The sequence below is a fragment of the Geospiza fortis genome, unplaced genomic scaffold (assembly GCF_000277835.1).
Source record: "Geospiza fortis unplaced genomic scaffold, GeoFor_1.0 scaffold130, whole genome shotgun sequence".
Taxonomy (NCBI): Eukaryota; Metazoa; Chordata; class Aves; order Passeriformes; family Thraupidae; genus Geospiza; species Geospiza fortis.
In genome coordinates this window covers 3,813,879-3,828,650 of record NW_005054300.1, presented here as the reverse complement: position 1 = coordinate 3,828,650, position 14,772 = coordinate 3,813,879, and the positions used below count along the sequence as shown (strand labels likewise).

The 14,772-nt window shown below is 47.5% G+C and overlaps 1 protein-coding gene across 1 annotated transcript; it reads right to left on the bottom strand.

Annotated features, from left to right (window-relative positions):
* Nucleotides 1–32: 32 nt before the first annotated feature.
* On the bottom strand, nucleotides 33–14,155 carry ITPRIP (inositol 1,4,5-trisphosphate receptor interacting protein). Its single transcript, XM_031063313.1, has 2 exons — nucleotides 14,048–14,155; nucleotides 33–1,771 (listed from the first exon to the last, which is right to left on the bottom strand). Exon 2 carries the CDS (start codon nucleotides 1,756–1,758, stop codon nucleotides 109–111), a length of 1,650 nt encoding a protein of 549 aa, XP_030919173.1. The 5' UTR covers nucleotides 1,759–1,771; nucleotides 14,048–14,155; the 3' UTR covers nucleotides 33–108.
* Between the last annotated feature and the right edge of the window lie 617 nt (nucleotides 14,156–14,772).

Below are 14,772 nucleotides of genomic sequence, written 5' to 3'. Positions count from 1 at the left end.
CTCAGCACTGGTTCTGCTCCAGACAAGAAGCTCTACTGGCAAAGTCAGTTGTCTCCAGGAGGCTTCAGAAAGCTGCCCTCTGGACTTGTGCTTAGAGTTTGGCTTTGGTTAAAGGGGTTCCTTACGGATGCCATTGGTGTGTGCAAGGGGAATGTGCACTGTGTACTCATTTATCAGTGCAGACATGTTCCTGAGCATCTCGTGGAACGTGTCCACCATCTTCCTGTAAATGTCCCTGCGTAGCACAAAGGGACGGAAAAGGTTGAGAGGCTCGGCCTTCTGAAATATGATGGGGAAACCCAGCTCTGCTGGTACCTTCCCATTGCCAATAAAGAAGTGATAAAGCTTCTTTTCATGCAAACATTTCTCTAGGAATTTCAGCATGTCCTGTAGGCGGGCCTCCAGCTTTTCTGGGGCCCAGTCCTGGCTGGGACGTGCCTGCAGGAGATGCAGCAGCACTGTTTTCAGGTGATAGTTGGTGAGCCCGCTGGGACCTGTGAGGCTGCACTGCTTCCCATGGAGGAAGGAGAGGATCTGAAGGCAGCTGACGTGGCAGGCATTGGCAGGCAGTGTTTTGGAAACCAGCTGGATGAACCTCCTCTCATACACTGCAAAGGTGAGGAACCAGTGGGTGCTGGAGGGGACGTCTGCTGCCAGGCTGCTCCGAGGGAAGTGGGAGATGAAGTAAACATCAGAGTTCTCATACTGCACCACAGGGGTGAGGTTGAAGGCAATGGATTTCCCCGATTTAAATTTTATCTTCAGGGCTCCTGGCGAGTCCAGGAGGCTGAAGGAAAGGTCAAATTCATATTTGTGGGAGATTCTGTTCCAGGCCTTGGTGACGGCAATCTGGAACCACTTCATGACTTGGTCAGCATCCAGATATTGAGTATTTTTGAAGCACAGGAGGTCTTCCATCTCACTGCTGGGCTTGGTACTACTGACCTGGCTATGGAGGAGGCACAGCATATCTTCCCCTAGTTTAGTCTTGTCACAGATGCAACCTGTCGCATCCTCATCTGCCCTGCACACCTTGATAGTGCCATAACCTTGTTCATCTGGGGGAAAAGAGTCACCAGAGCACCAGGTCTGGCAGCGAAAGCAGTAAGGCTCCGGGGGAGCAAAAGGCACTATCAGATCGCAGACGAAGGGTTTGCGCACTCTCCAGTTCTCATACATGCTCCCCACACCCATGCAATCTTCCACTTCCATGTCAGCATCCCGGTTACAGACGCTCCTCAAGGCCTCCAGCAGGTCATCTGCAAAGCCTTCCACCATCTCCCGCATCCTGGCCATGTCTCCAGTGGTGCCCAGGATACGCTTCTCATAGAAGCTGGCCAGGACAGCCTTGTTGGGCAAGGCCACTCCTTTAAATGCTTTCCCCAGCACTGCCATGTCATCCTCTTCTCCTCCTATGTCCTGCCAATTCCCTTCCTGGAAATCCTGCCTCCAGAGCTCAATCAGCAGGGAGACGACCATGGAGAGGGCAGTCCACATATCCCATCTGAGCTTTTCCTCTTTGCTTTCCTCCACTACCACTGCAGCCTTTTCCAGAGCCTTCTGTGTGGCTTCCTGGTCTGCGATTTCCTGCTCCAAGCGCAACTGCTCCAGCCGCAGGCTCTCCTCCCGCTCCTTCATCTTCTGGATGATTTCCTCTGTGTTCTCAGGGACGGTGCCATTCTCCTTAGGGAAGAAGAGCGGGTGGTTGACAATAGCTGTGATCACCAGTAGGCACACCCGGAAGAGTCCCACGGGCATGGCAGTTCCTTCCCTGGAAGAGAAAGAAAGGTGAAATGACCCATGATTTGGAATATTTTCCCTCAAGTACAAAAATAAAAGAAACTCGCCACTGCAATAAGAACTTTGACATCCTTTCCAGCCCTGGAAAATATGTTGGAATCTAAAACCACTAAGTGCACACCCATTTCTGCAAGTTATCAACCAACTTTCCAAAGAGGCTTTATCAGCTGGCAGTGAGGACGAAAGTGACTCTTATCAAATGAACTTCAAAAAACAGAACTCTGAAGGCACTTCCAGCTGTCAACCCACTACGATGCTGTTGGGCAGTATGAGAGGGCATGTCCTTCCTTTGCCTCTCCTTTAAAATTCCCTGGACAGAAAAGGAAAAAAATAAGCAGGCAGAACCTCCCCAGCTGTATAAAAGCAGGACTGGAGATGAGCACTGCTTTTCCTCAACGTAAAGTTAATATTTCAGATGTGGCAGTGGCACAGGCAGGTCTGTCCTGGCCACGTTTCATGTTAAGCATGTCTGGGAACCCACAGAGCCTGCCTGGGTCAGGGCAACCTTTACTGCCCTGCTGGTGAGCTGCACCTGGGTGGGAACAAGCCTTCACAGTTTTGTGCTACTAAGCAGGCATTAGCTCCTCCTGCCTTTCAGCACCCTCAGGATCAGGCTGTGGCAAACCCTCCTGGCCCCCAGGATGGCTCATGATGGCAGTTCCAGAAAAAGGGCACAGACAGAGACTCTGCTAAAGTGGAAAGGGTTTCCTTTAGCCCAGCAGTTCTAAAAGCATCAGGGTGCTTATTTTTGGTGATTACTACACTACTGACCTGTGGAGGACATAAGTAAACACCATGGCTTTGATCCATGGGGCTCACAATGAAAGGATTTGATTCCCAACTTTCTGGGACATGGTCCCATTGTCAAGGCCTCCTAGAGGGCTGGGCCAGATGGTGCTCAGGCTAAAGCCTGGGCTATCTCCTCCCAGCTGGCATTTTTGTTTCTGGAGGGCTGGCATCACTGTCAGGAGCCCAAGTGCCTGCTTAGGGCAGTACAATCTGAAATTTTCACCCTTTGCTGTGATGTTGGAAGCTCACCAGTCCCCCTTTCTAGCAAAATCACCTCTCAGTCCTAGCACAGGAAGATCAGAAGGACAAGATGGACAAGCAAGGATATTTCTTCTTCCAGCTGGGAAATTTTAGGATAGCTGCTTTTATGCCTCAAAAGTGCTTGAGAGAGAAGGGTTTCTGTTACAGAAATAAAGTCTACCAATAACATACTTCATCAATCAGACCAGAAATAGCAATCTCATTCCTAAGTAATGCTGCTGTGGGAATGAAGCTGTTTCACAGAGAGCCAAGAGATGGTGAGGCACTCTGTGTGCTCCAGGGGCTCAGGACTGTAATTCCCACCCCCTGGAATACCTCCTTCCTGGCTTGAACCCAGCATGTTTTGGTGCCACAGCAATCCTGCCGTCCCAGCATCTGGGCAAGAAGGAAAATATCTCTGGCAATCTCATTTATGCCTCCACAGGGCACACAATAAAGACAGATCCACCCCAGTGGACCTTGTTATTGTAACTGCACAACAAACTGCTGGTTTTGATTGCAGGAACCTGGATTTCCTCAATGTGAGCAGTTACTGTACATGGGAACTGTATCCTTCAGCACACAATTATCTTTGCTTATGAGAGGGCTGGGACTGGAATAACAAGGGAAGGGAACAGGATTGAGATGCATTGTCCAAGCAGCAAGAAAATTCACACGGTGCTCAGGATAATGCTCCATGCCCCTCCCTGTGTAACATTTACCAGCTACCCTTTTATTTTAGGTCCCATGCACATGCATAGATGAATGTACTTATGCAGACATTGCTCTGGAAACAGTTTGTGGCCCTATCTTGTCCTTTTTTACATTTACATTAACTCTTTAATTCATCAGGCAATGAATTAAAGCTGAATTAATGCCCAAATCTGGGTGTTCCAGTTATTCTGTGAGCTCCACGCCTGGCCACTTTTTAAAAATAAACTGGGGTCACTGTGCATTGCAAAGGGCTTTATCAGTTTGCTGGGGCAGGGCAGGAAGTGCTGGTGAGTTCCTTTCCTTAATGCTACCCTCCTGCAGACCACATGTGCCTTCCAAGCTTAAAAATAACATGGCCAGGGGCCAGGTGCCTCCTTCTTTGCAGTCTTGACCAGGATGACATCACTGCTCTGCTCTGCTCGACCACTGTCCCTGCAGATGAAATGTTCTATTGTTACCACATTATGTTTTACTGTTACCAGGTGTGTAAGGCTGAAAGAAGTCAGCTTCCTCAGCATCTTCTTTCTCATGCCCAGCTGCCCATGGTGACACTGCTGCCACAGGCTGCCCATCCCAAAGCTCTGCCAGCAGCAGGGGTTAGGCCAGACACCCCCAGGTCCATCAGTGGCTGGCTCAGCTGAATTCACTGTGGGTCACATTAACATTCTGGGATACCCCAGCTCATTTTGCAGCAACCTCTTCCCTCAGCAAGCACTACAGGCATCAGCCTCTGGAAACTGGAAGTGACAAGATCTTCAGATCACATTGATTTGCAAGAGGCATGTCTGTTTTTGGCTCAGAGCAAGTTCTGCTGGTCAAAACTGCCCTTTTGCTACTGCAGCTACTCACTCCAGAAAACGAAGCCAAACATTAACCTCAGTTAAGGTTTAAGGTTAATGCTGCTCAGTGGCCAAAGTCAGTGGAGCCTGCCCTTGGCAGCAGCCAGGGTGGCACAGGCAGAGCATTCCCACACCTCTCAGACACAGCTTTCCTGGCTAATATGAAAGACTCAATAAATACAGGTGAAACCAGTAGCACTGCCTGCCACGGCGCTCCAGCATTCCCCATAACAAAGGCTGCTCTTTTCCCTTGCTTTTAACTTCAGCCCAAGCTATTTAAGTCTGATAAAAATATTTATGCCTGCTCAGGCTTAGACAGCTTTTGTGTGGGGAAGAGGGAGAGAGTCCAAACCTTTCCAAGCTTGATACTAAGAAAGAGAAATGGCAATTTTTCAATCTATGCATCAAATTTAGTAATGTTTCAAATATGGGGAAAAAAAAGAAAAAGGTATTCATAAGTTTTAAAATAGCAAGTTCTCAAAGCAATCTGCAACCCTTCCTGAATTTCTCACCCTGACAGTTTTTTCCCATTTAGAGTATAAACAACATCTGGACTCAGTAACAGGCTTACATCCTACCTACCTTCTGCAGACCCTCTCGTGGCAGTCCTGGGGCTCCAAACACCCCCTAGAAGGTGCTGTGGTCACAGGTAGGCCACTCCTGCCAGTAGCCAAAGTAGCCCTTGCTCTGCTCCCTGGGCCAGGTGAGAATGCAGAGACCCCTCTTTTCTCCTATGGGCACAAAGCAGGAAAGGTGCAGGAAGACCAAAGAAAGCTTCTTGGGAAATGAAGAAGGACCAGGGTATGTGAAACCTCACTGTCTTGATGTGAAGCTGTCTCTGCTCACTGCCCAGCATGTGATGCTACTTGTTCAAACCTGCCTCTGGCACTAGAATTGGTTTCCTTCTGGGCTTTTCTGTGGCCCTCACTGCTGTAGTGACTGGGCTTCACCAAGGTTAGGGTTAATGACCACTCTGCACAGCCCTGGGAAGTGAGGGGGCAGACACCATCCCACCCTCCAGCTGGGAGTGAAGTTTCAGAGAGATAAAAACAGCTGATCACTCTGTTGCCTGATTACAAACAATCAGCTGCATCCTGCAGCACTTGGCATGTTCAAAGGGTCCACCAAGAACACCCACAACCCTCCACCCTCAGCTCCCAGGCAGGTTAGGTCTCATCCTTTCAAACTTGAAGCTGCCTCCCCAGCTGGAGGATCCTGACCAGCTCCAGAGCAGATCCTGGATGATGCAGGAAGCCCCAAAAGAGGAAAGGGAATGATAATGCTGCTGTCATGCAGTTCAGGTTGGTGCCTTGAAGCCACAAGAAGGAGGTCAGCTCTCACCCTAGCTGGTCTGAGAACCCTTTGCTGCACAATTTACTGATGTTTGGCTTGCCTGGAGCACAGTTCCAGGTAGCACAGCATAAGGAAAGGGAAGCAGCACAGGAAGAAGCCTTCACAGAGCCAGGCAGCAGCAGCTCCACCTTCAGCTTCTTCTCCTCCTCACCTGGGAGCATCACGGAGCTCATACAGGGTCTGTGTGGACCAGCCTGAAGCAGCTGCTGCCCCTTCCCAAGCCACCCTGTCACAGGGGATTTCCCTGAGGGGCAGCCAAGTCCTTCATGGGGATGATGACAATGTCCTGTCCCTTCCAGCTACATGTGCTTAATTTCTGATGTTCCTAAGCCTTCCTCACACCCTTTTCCATATGAGCTTCAGAACCTCCTTCTCAGTCTGGCAAAGGAAAGAAAGAGATGGCAGCTTGCAGCTTGCCTCTGCAGGCTGCTCATGTGCTCTGAGCCCAGATAACCACTTGCTCTGAAGACAAGCGAATGTATTTCCCCTTCATTAACAGTGAACTTTCTTTACTCAGGAGTTCCTCATGCAGCTTTATTTTTTCAGCCATTTTATTCCTCTAAATTTTGAATCACGGTACGCAAAACATGCTCTGGCTGGTGTTCAGCAATAAACCAGGCAGGAGTGAGCTGAAGCTTTGATTCTTAAATTGGAAAAAACCAAGTCAAGCCACTGAGTGCAGTTCAGTATTACACTGGAACACGCCAAGACATCACTTACAACACACTTGATTGCTTCCTGCAGTCTGGCCGACACAAAAGGCAATGAATAGGTGGCTGCTACATTGTGTTTTGCTTTGGTAGGCTGCAAGAAAAGAGGCATTTCAAGTAGATGATAGAAAATACAGCTGGTTGGGAGGCTTTTTTCATTGAAAGCTGCCAAATTTTGAAACCAGAACTTTCATGGGAACAAATATGATTTCTGACTCTCTTATTGGGAAGGTCCTTGAGGTTTGGAAAAGACTGTGTTACTTGTTTTGACTGCAGAGACTAACAGGTCAAACCAGGCACTAAAACTGTGACTTTCTTACTGGGAAGATGTGAACCTCAGTCTGAGGGGTTTCTGCCCAGCCCAGCTGTGCTTCCTCATGGTTGCACTTCTGGGAGCTCTGCGATGCCTTCTCTTGCTGTACAACAGTGAACAAATTACCTTCTGGCCTTTGAGTGTTTAGTCTGAAAAAAGCTTCTGCTGCATATATGAAGGTCTAGTAAAGAATAAAAGTTTGCTGAAAGCCCTTAGTAATGTACCATATCCTTCTCAAATTTGCAAGTATCACTGCCACCTCTGCAGGTATTCACAGATATGATCCAGCTGCCACTGAAAGAAATCAGTTTCTCTTAGTGGGGACTACAAGATCTGATTTGTAAGAAACTTGCGCAATGACAGAAAAATGGGAATTACAGAGATGCATGTCAGTATTATTGTAACTGCTCAAAACTTGAACAGATGCAGTTTCTTAGACAACCCCACACTCAACAGCACAGTGCACCCAGGACAGGCTCTTGCTCTCCCATCTCCTGAACACAATCAGCTGCAGCACACACAGCCCAGACAGGAAAATAAGGGATAAAAATCCAATTCAGAGCCTGAGCAGCACAAACTTGTGCTGTTCTTTCAGGCCCTATGAATTAAGCTCTGTGCAGGACATCAGTGGGATGAGATCTCAACTGGGACAGAACAGTGCCAGCCACAGCAGCTCTAACTCATGTTCTGACTTGTTTTTCAGCGTTCAATTAGTGCTACAGACTAAGTACCAAATTCCAGCTGCCAGCACTATCAAAACTGGTTCAGCACAGACAAGTGGGACTGGGCTCTGTCTTTGGCTCTCTACCAAAGCCTCAAGTGGGGAAGGACCAAATGCACCAATACATGAGGTGCAGTAGCCTGGATGTTGAGACTGGTAACACAACCACATTTAAAACCAGAACAAACCAACTGGCCTGCACAGGACTACGGCAGTCAGGTATGGCAGAGCAACTGCCTTCCAAACCATGCCTGGAAGCCACACCCCAGATTAGCTGCTTGGCCACAGCACAGCAGTTGGACAAGGCCACTTGCCTGACAGCTATTGTTCTGCTGTTTGACTGAGAACATGAGCCTTTTGTAATTTCCATGGACATCCTGTCCCAGGCCTGCTGCTGTGCCAACGGGGTCAGTCGCGCAGCCCGCCTCGGACATCCTGCCCAACAGGTCTGCTGTGCACTTCTGGAAACAGTACTTTCCTCCTGGGGGTCACCAGATCAGGTATTTCCAAGGAAATGCTGATGCTCATCCTGTGTACAGGACTAGATAGCCCTCCCTTCCCACGGGCAGGAGGATTCAGGGGGAATAAGCACGTGAGGGGCACTGAGAGTGCTCTGGAAGCAGATATTGCTGTGCAGCCCCAGGTCCAAATGAGAGACTTTGTCAGCTTCTCTCCAAGCAGAGGAGAGCTTAACTGGCCCTAGAAAAGACAGGTAGTCTTATGTCTTCCAGTCATGTACTGCTTTTGCCACCAGGAAGCTTTTTCTCAGGCCTTGCTAAGTCTCCCTTGCTGCAGTTTGAACCCCCTAACTCCAGTGCCCACTGTGGGTACAAGTAGGATGGATTCTTTGTTTTCTCCTTGCAGTAGCACTCAGGATGTTCAGAGGCACTCCTGTCCTGCCTCAGCTTTCACTGTACACAGGTGCATTTACAAGCTGTTGCCATAAAATCCCATGGTCCCCCTTACCCCAAAGCCTAGACAGTACTTTTCCTGTATTTTTCCTGGCTCAAAGGGAGCTATTTGCCTTCTAGGGCTCTTTTCCAAAACCCAAAGAGATGTGGCACGTGTTAGATTTTCAGTTTTATCATCAAGTGGGGATTTACTGGGCCCATTTCTAAGTCATTGTTTCTCAGTGCATACCGGTATCATGCCACTAATCAAAACACTGATTAAACACGATCCTCCTCCTGCCCCAGGAGCCAGTAGCCGCCATTAAAGGCAGCTTTAACAAGTAATGAGTAACAGAGACACCTCATGTCCCCAAAGCACTCACTGTTTACTCCTTGCAAGGCTGGACCCAAGGGAGGGTGCCCATGGAGACCAGGAGACAGCCAACAGCATGAGGAGTGTGTTACTCAGCATCCTGCTCATTGCTTGAATGTGTTTTCATTGCTTTATGACCATGCAAGCCAGCTCAGCTCTCGTTAGCAAGCAGGACATATGCAGTCTGTGGAGTGCCTTGGGTTCCCTCTGCTACGGCCAAGAAGGGGATTTACAAATTGGAACACAGTGTTGGCTGCAGGAGAGGCAGGAGGGCAAAGGTACGAAGTGTGTATGTTATGTGACTCCCACCCACATATTGAGCTGTTGTAGTAGGACCACAGCCAGGAACAGCTTGTGTTTTTAAGCCAAATAAATTTTGTTTGGTTTTGTCTGTTAATAGTGAGGAAAACAACTGGAGTAAACCAAACTTCTGTGGGTTTTGTTGGTTTTGGGTTCTTTTTTTTTTTAAGAGAAGAAAAGACACAGAAAAAGAAAAAACCCCTTAGCTTACCACCCTTACCAGCACCCTCCTCCTCCAACCCAACATGATGGGAGCCTGGGCAATAGTTGGTCATTCCCTTGCACAATCCTTCCTCAGCACAGATGGACAAACTCCCCTGCTGCTCCACCAAGAGCCTGAGAGTGTCAACCACAATGGATGGAGCACTGCCACTGCACAGATCCTCTCTGGCCTCCACCTGGTGCTCATGTTGGGCCCTGCTCTGGCTGTCACCCCCTCAGCCACACAACAGCTCCTTGCACGTGAGGCAGCCATGGCTCATGGGTCCCACCTGGCAATCACCTCAGGGAGAGGTGCTGAGTAGAGAAAGAGATCAATTGACAAGATGTTTGTTTAAATCTGCCCTCCTTTTCCCCATTTACTTACCAGCAAGGTGGAAAAACCCCACACCAGTGTTGTTAAATCAGGCAGTGGTTACCCTGGCTCTCCTCATCCTGTGGTAAGAATATGCATCCTTGTACATTCAACTTAATCGTGCACCCACTGGAACAAATGCTTTGGTATTAAAATAATTGGTGGAAGCATTATTAGAAAGTTGATTTCCCAGCAGGGATACAACACTCCAGCACATCTCAGAAGAGCACATGTGGATGTTGGCAGGGCTCAGACATGACTTGCAGAGCGATTACATTTTACACATGACACTATCAAGTCCCATTTCAGCCATGAACAATGAGCACTTACATATTACAGACAGTGGAAAACACAGTAGTCACCAGACATTTCCACACTGAGACACTGAACAAAAACACAGCAAAAAGAAATTATCATCTTGGGTTGGGAATCTGGCTGATCTGAGATCTTCTACTCCATCACAGTCTTGACTCAGTGACAAAGCCACACTCATAGGTCAGGAAACCTGCAGGCCCAACTATCTGCTTAACCAGGACCCAAAACCACTGGATGGGATTGAAGGTTTGTGTGATATTGGACCACTGTTTTGCTAACTAGTCACTGCTGTTTGTATTCAAACAATAGGGAAAGAACTGCATTTAAAAGCTGGCTATTGTTGCCAAAACGTCACCACAGAAATCAAAAGCAACGCTTTATTCTGTTGCCTGAAATTCCAGCTTTTTTTTTTAACACAATATAGTACTTTAACTAAACTAAAAAACAAAACACAACCCAACTGACTGTGAAAGCCCCTGCAGGGATGGGTAGAGGGTGTGGAAGGAAAAGAGAACAAGAGCACTTTTACTGCATTGCCCCATTTCCTTGCCCCTCACCAAGATGACTCCCTGATCTAAGCAGAGACACTGCATTGCACACAGCCTCTGAGGAAAAATCAAATCCTCTTACTTCATTACCTAATGACTCTAGAAAAGATCAGGAGAAACAACACAAATACTTTGGGAAGCAGAAATCCCAGTCTTGGCTCACTTGCCATAAACCTAAAAACTGCCAAGGCAGACGCATGCACAAAAATATGTTGGCTGCAGAGTACTTCTGGCTAATCCTGCTCTTCAAAATGAGTTTGAACAAATAAAAAGCAGCACAAGAAAGCAAAGTCATACAAGAAAACAAACTGCCCCACTTCCCTATAATATTTCCCTGAAGCTCATTCTTTCAGCACCTGTGGCCACCAACCCAGAGCCATTTTCACCCAAGGGAACGACTCAGAGACAGGCTATTGCCACATGCATTCATATTTAATAATTTCCATGCACTCTCTGCTCAGTCCCCTCTTCTTACCAAGAAAAGGAAACATCTCTAAGCTCTTTGTTTTGCTGAAGAATTTGTAAACTGAATGCTGGGAAGAAAAACACTATAAAGACTCAAGGGGAGAGGAGCTATGTAACTTGCAGTGCTGCAGCAGAAATATCAAACACACACACGTATTAACGTTGTGAAGCCACGTGGTTTTCATTTGGGATGTGTGGGGTGAGCACATACGGTTGCTTTCTTCATACCCTAAGCACAACAAAGGAAGGCTTTGTTTGAAAGCCAAGGGACAGCCTCTCACTTAAAGCTGAGTTACAACGTCATGGGAGCTGTGAGTCATGGCTGGGGCCCCTGCTCACAGGCACAAAACCCCTCTGCTGCAGCAGGCAAGGAGCTCAGCAAGGAGTACAGCATCCAGCTCCGCATGGGAGACCCAACGCGTCCAGGACTAGCAGCAAACACAGGGCTGAGCTGAGAGCACGTGTTGTGGACACCTTAGCACACAAACACATCCCCTTCAGTCAACATTCCTGCCTGTAACTCTGTCAGAGCGTGAGATCATAGCCCTGCACCTCTTCCAAAAGCACAATGCAGCTATGAATCAACAGGAAGGTGGGATAAACATAATCCAAGCACCCTCAGACCATCTTTTGATTTTGGCTGCAGAAGAGCATGGCCATGATTCTTGGACTGAGCATAGCTAGGTGGGAGCTGAGCAAAGTAGCTCACTAGGGGGGACCACACTAGAGCTCTGTCCTTAAGTCACCTACTGTGCCAGATAATTTGTGTCATTGTGTGTTACAGGAGAGGAGACTCAACTGATGGATTCCAGCTACCCAAAATAAAGACATCCCTTCCATTCTTGCCCCTGCAAGACTGGAAGATAGGGGTAGGTTTTAATTACCACGAAGGAGTTGCAATCTGCAGTGCAGAGGTGTCTGTGTGCTGCTGAAACTTCAAGTATTTTCCCTCACATTTCCAATAGTCCCAATGTATTTTGTTGCTAAATCCCCAAAGGGCTTTAGAAATAAAATTCTCCTCTGAAACCAGTGGCAGAAAGGCACCTGAACATCCAGGAGGAAACAGATTAGGATTGAAGCATTCTGGGTGCAGATACAGAACACCAAGCCCTTCTGAGAAGCATTACAGTGTGAATATCAAGTGTGACATTTTAAGCTTGAGAACATCTCCTTAGCTCTGCCTCTGGTACGTGTTAACACTCTACAAGAGCTTAAAAAATAGGAAAAAGAGGTCTGAAAAAGTAATAGAATTTCTTCCCTGCCTACACGCATGGCTTACACTGTGCCTTGATGATTTCTGGCAAGTCTCTGTTTACTTTGTTCTGAAAAACTTCCAGCAAATCTCTGCCTCCTAAGGCAGTCTAGACTACTGCTTAGCTGCCCCTACCTGCAGGAAAGTCTCCTTATCACTGCATGTGCTTTCTCCAAAACAAGCTGTTTGGATCCCTGCTGGGATCCTGGCACAGGCAGGTGGTATCTTGTCTTAGGGAGCTTCTCTACCTCCTTGCAAACAGCGTGGGAACCATTTGCTCCCATTCCTCATCAGGTGCTCACTACCAAACCCTCTGCAACTTGGAAGAGCTGAAAGCAAGGCACTCGAGCTGATTTACATTGGTTTTTCTGGGTCTTACCACAAATTCTACCTTTTCAACTGAAAGCACCCATCATCCCCAGAGGCAACGCAGGGAAAGACGAGCTGAACCACAGAGGTGGCTCAGCTGACACCTTCTAACTCACATCCCTTTTCCCGCTCAGGCACAAGAACCTTCTCTACGTGCTCTTCCCCTGGTTTCAAAAGTGAAGGAACATTAACAGTTTTCCTTTGCCAGGCAACCAGAATAACCCAATGAGCTGGAGACTGTGCCTAGCAGGGCTTAAAGTCTGCAACAGCTGGCTGCAATGGTCCTCATCCTTGCCAACACCATGCTTGGTTTTTCTGAGCCACACACATGGCAGTGGGATGCATCAGATGTTTTCCATATACCTGCTGAAAGAGCATCTCTGCCTTGAGGCAAATATTGCTGATACAAATAACTTGCTAGATCAGCCAGAAAAACCTGCCTCTGGAGGAGGGATAATAATGAAACATGGTGAATGGAAAGGAAAAAGAGAAAGAGCTTCATTTACACACAGGAGAATGGCAATGGGCCAGCTCTCACAGCTTTGATCGGGGCTGGCTGGAGGAGCATGCCAGGGAACTCTCTGAGCTGAGTTTTGCTAGAGCAGAGCAGCTGTTTGAACTCTGTGATGGGAAAAAGGGGACAGACACCACCCAACACAGATCCAGAATAAATAAGTAAAACATAAAAAAAAAATCACATGGAGTGCATGAGCTAACAGGTACTCAGAGCTGTAGCAGGACATTGCGGCAGCCAGGAGTGCTTATCTGGCAGCTCCATCTGTCATCAGCTCCAGCTCTTGCCCTCCCACCACTGCTACCCATAGAGCCTCCTGCCACACACATGACAGCACTGCCAGACATCTTGGTTTCACCCAGTTCTTCTTTCAGTGTTTTTAGGGGTTTTCATGCAAACATGAAAACTCGACACGTCGCTGGCTTGTGAAAGCACCATTTCCCTTTGTCTGCCTCTGCTGTCACCCTTGATCATCTGAAGTTGTCCAGGCACTTCCAGGCATCTGCTCCCCCACTAACACTTACAAGAGGGGAATTCCAGTACTTTCCCAGTCTGGTTAAGGTACTTCTGGCAAGTTCTCCTCCACAGCAGAAAATGCATCAGTAACTGATGTCAGCAAAGCTTCGGACCCTTGCTTCCCCTCTGCCATCACTCTCTGACTAGATCTCAACTGTACCAAGCAGTCAGATAGGACCAATTTTATATTGAAAGTCCAAAAGGGAGAGGCTGTTAACACTGATCTTCCACACTGAAGCAATTTCCAAATTAAACCTTCACAACATTGCTACTTTAGCTTTGCAAGAAACTGTCTGTACCTCACTGCTGGGAACATTTCTAAAATATGAGCCACAACAATTTCCTTTCAGCTTTTCTGCTGCAAGGCTCAAGATCTCCTAGTGAGAGCCCATCAAGAAGCTTTTTTAAATCACATCAAATATGGAAGGAAGAATGACCCCTGGAGCACTTACCTGCTACACAGCTTTGCAGGTGCTCATTAAACTTCACATTACTACAATCACCGTGATGCAGAGAAGACTCAATTCAGTCACCCGCCACTGAAGCACAGCCAGGAAGTCTGCAAAACACAGAGAATGAATGAGGAAGTGCAGGCAGAAGATGGGTAAATAATGCAGTTATCTAAATTATGGATTGATTAAAAGAGAGATTAACTCACCCCCTTACCTAATAAAATGATCATAAAAGCTCAAGAGACCAGGAATAATCCGTTTGAAGTGATCGGGGAAGAGTTAAAACTCTGCTTCTCCCATGCGTGTCAGCAAGCAAGGACTTCCCTCCTCTGATTCCATCCTCACCCACCAGCACTCTCCTTTTAAAATGGATTAGGGTCAAATGAGCAACTGCATAAGTGCAAGGGCTGGGACAGTTTTGTCTGGGATTGGTTTGTCTAGAAAAGCCATCTAGCTTCTGTAAGCAGCTTGTAAGGTAGAAATACTTGCTCGGGGAGTTGGGTTTACAGAGCTAATGGAGAAACAGAAACAGAAGAGGCAGGAAGCAAGGGTAAGAGCACAGGAAGATGTGAAACACAGAACCGCAAAAGATAAACTAAAATATTTTAGGATAGAGAAGTGAAGAAATTTTATATGCAACAGGAAATAACCAGGAGGAGGAGAAGACCAAACAAGCTGGTTGCAGGCAGAGAACAGAGACATTCTTCTTCCCCAGCTGCATACAA

Bases quoted from the DNA above. Each gene is read 5' to 3' on its own strand.
- ITPRIP (XM_031063313.1), bottom strand. From the start codon at position 1,758: ATGCCCGTGGGACTCTTCCGGGTGTGCCTACTGGTGATCACAGCTATT.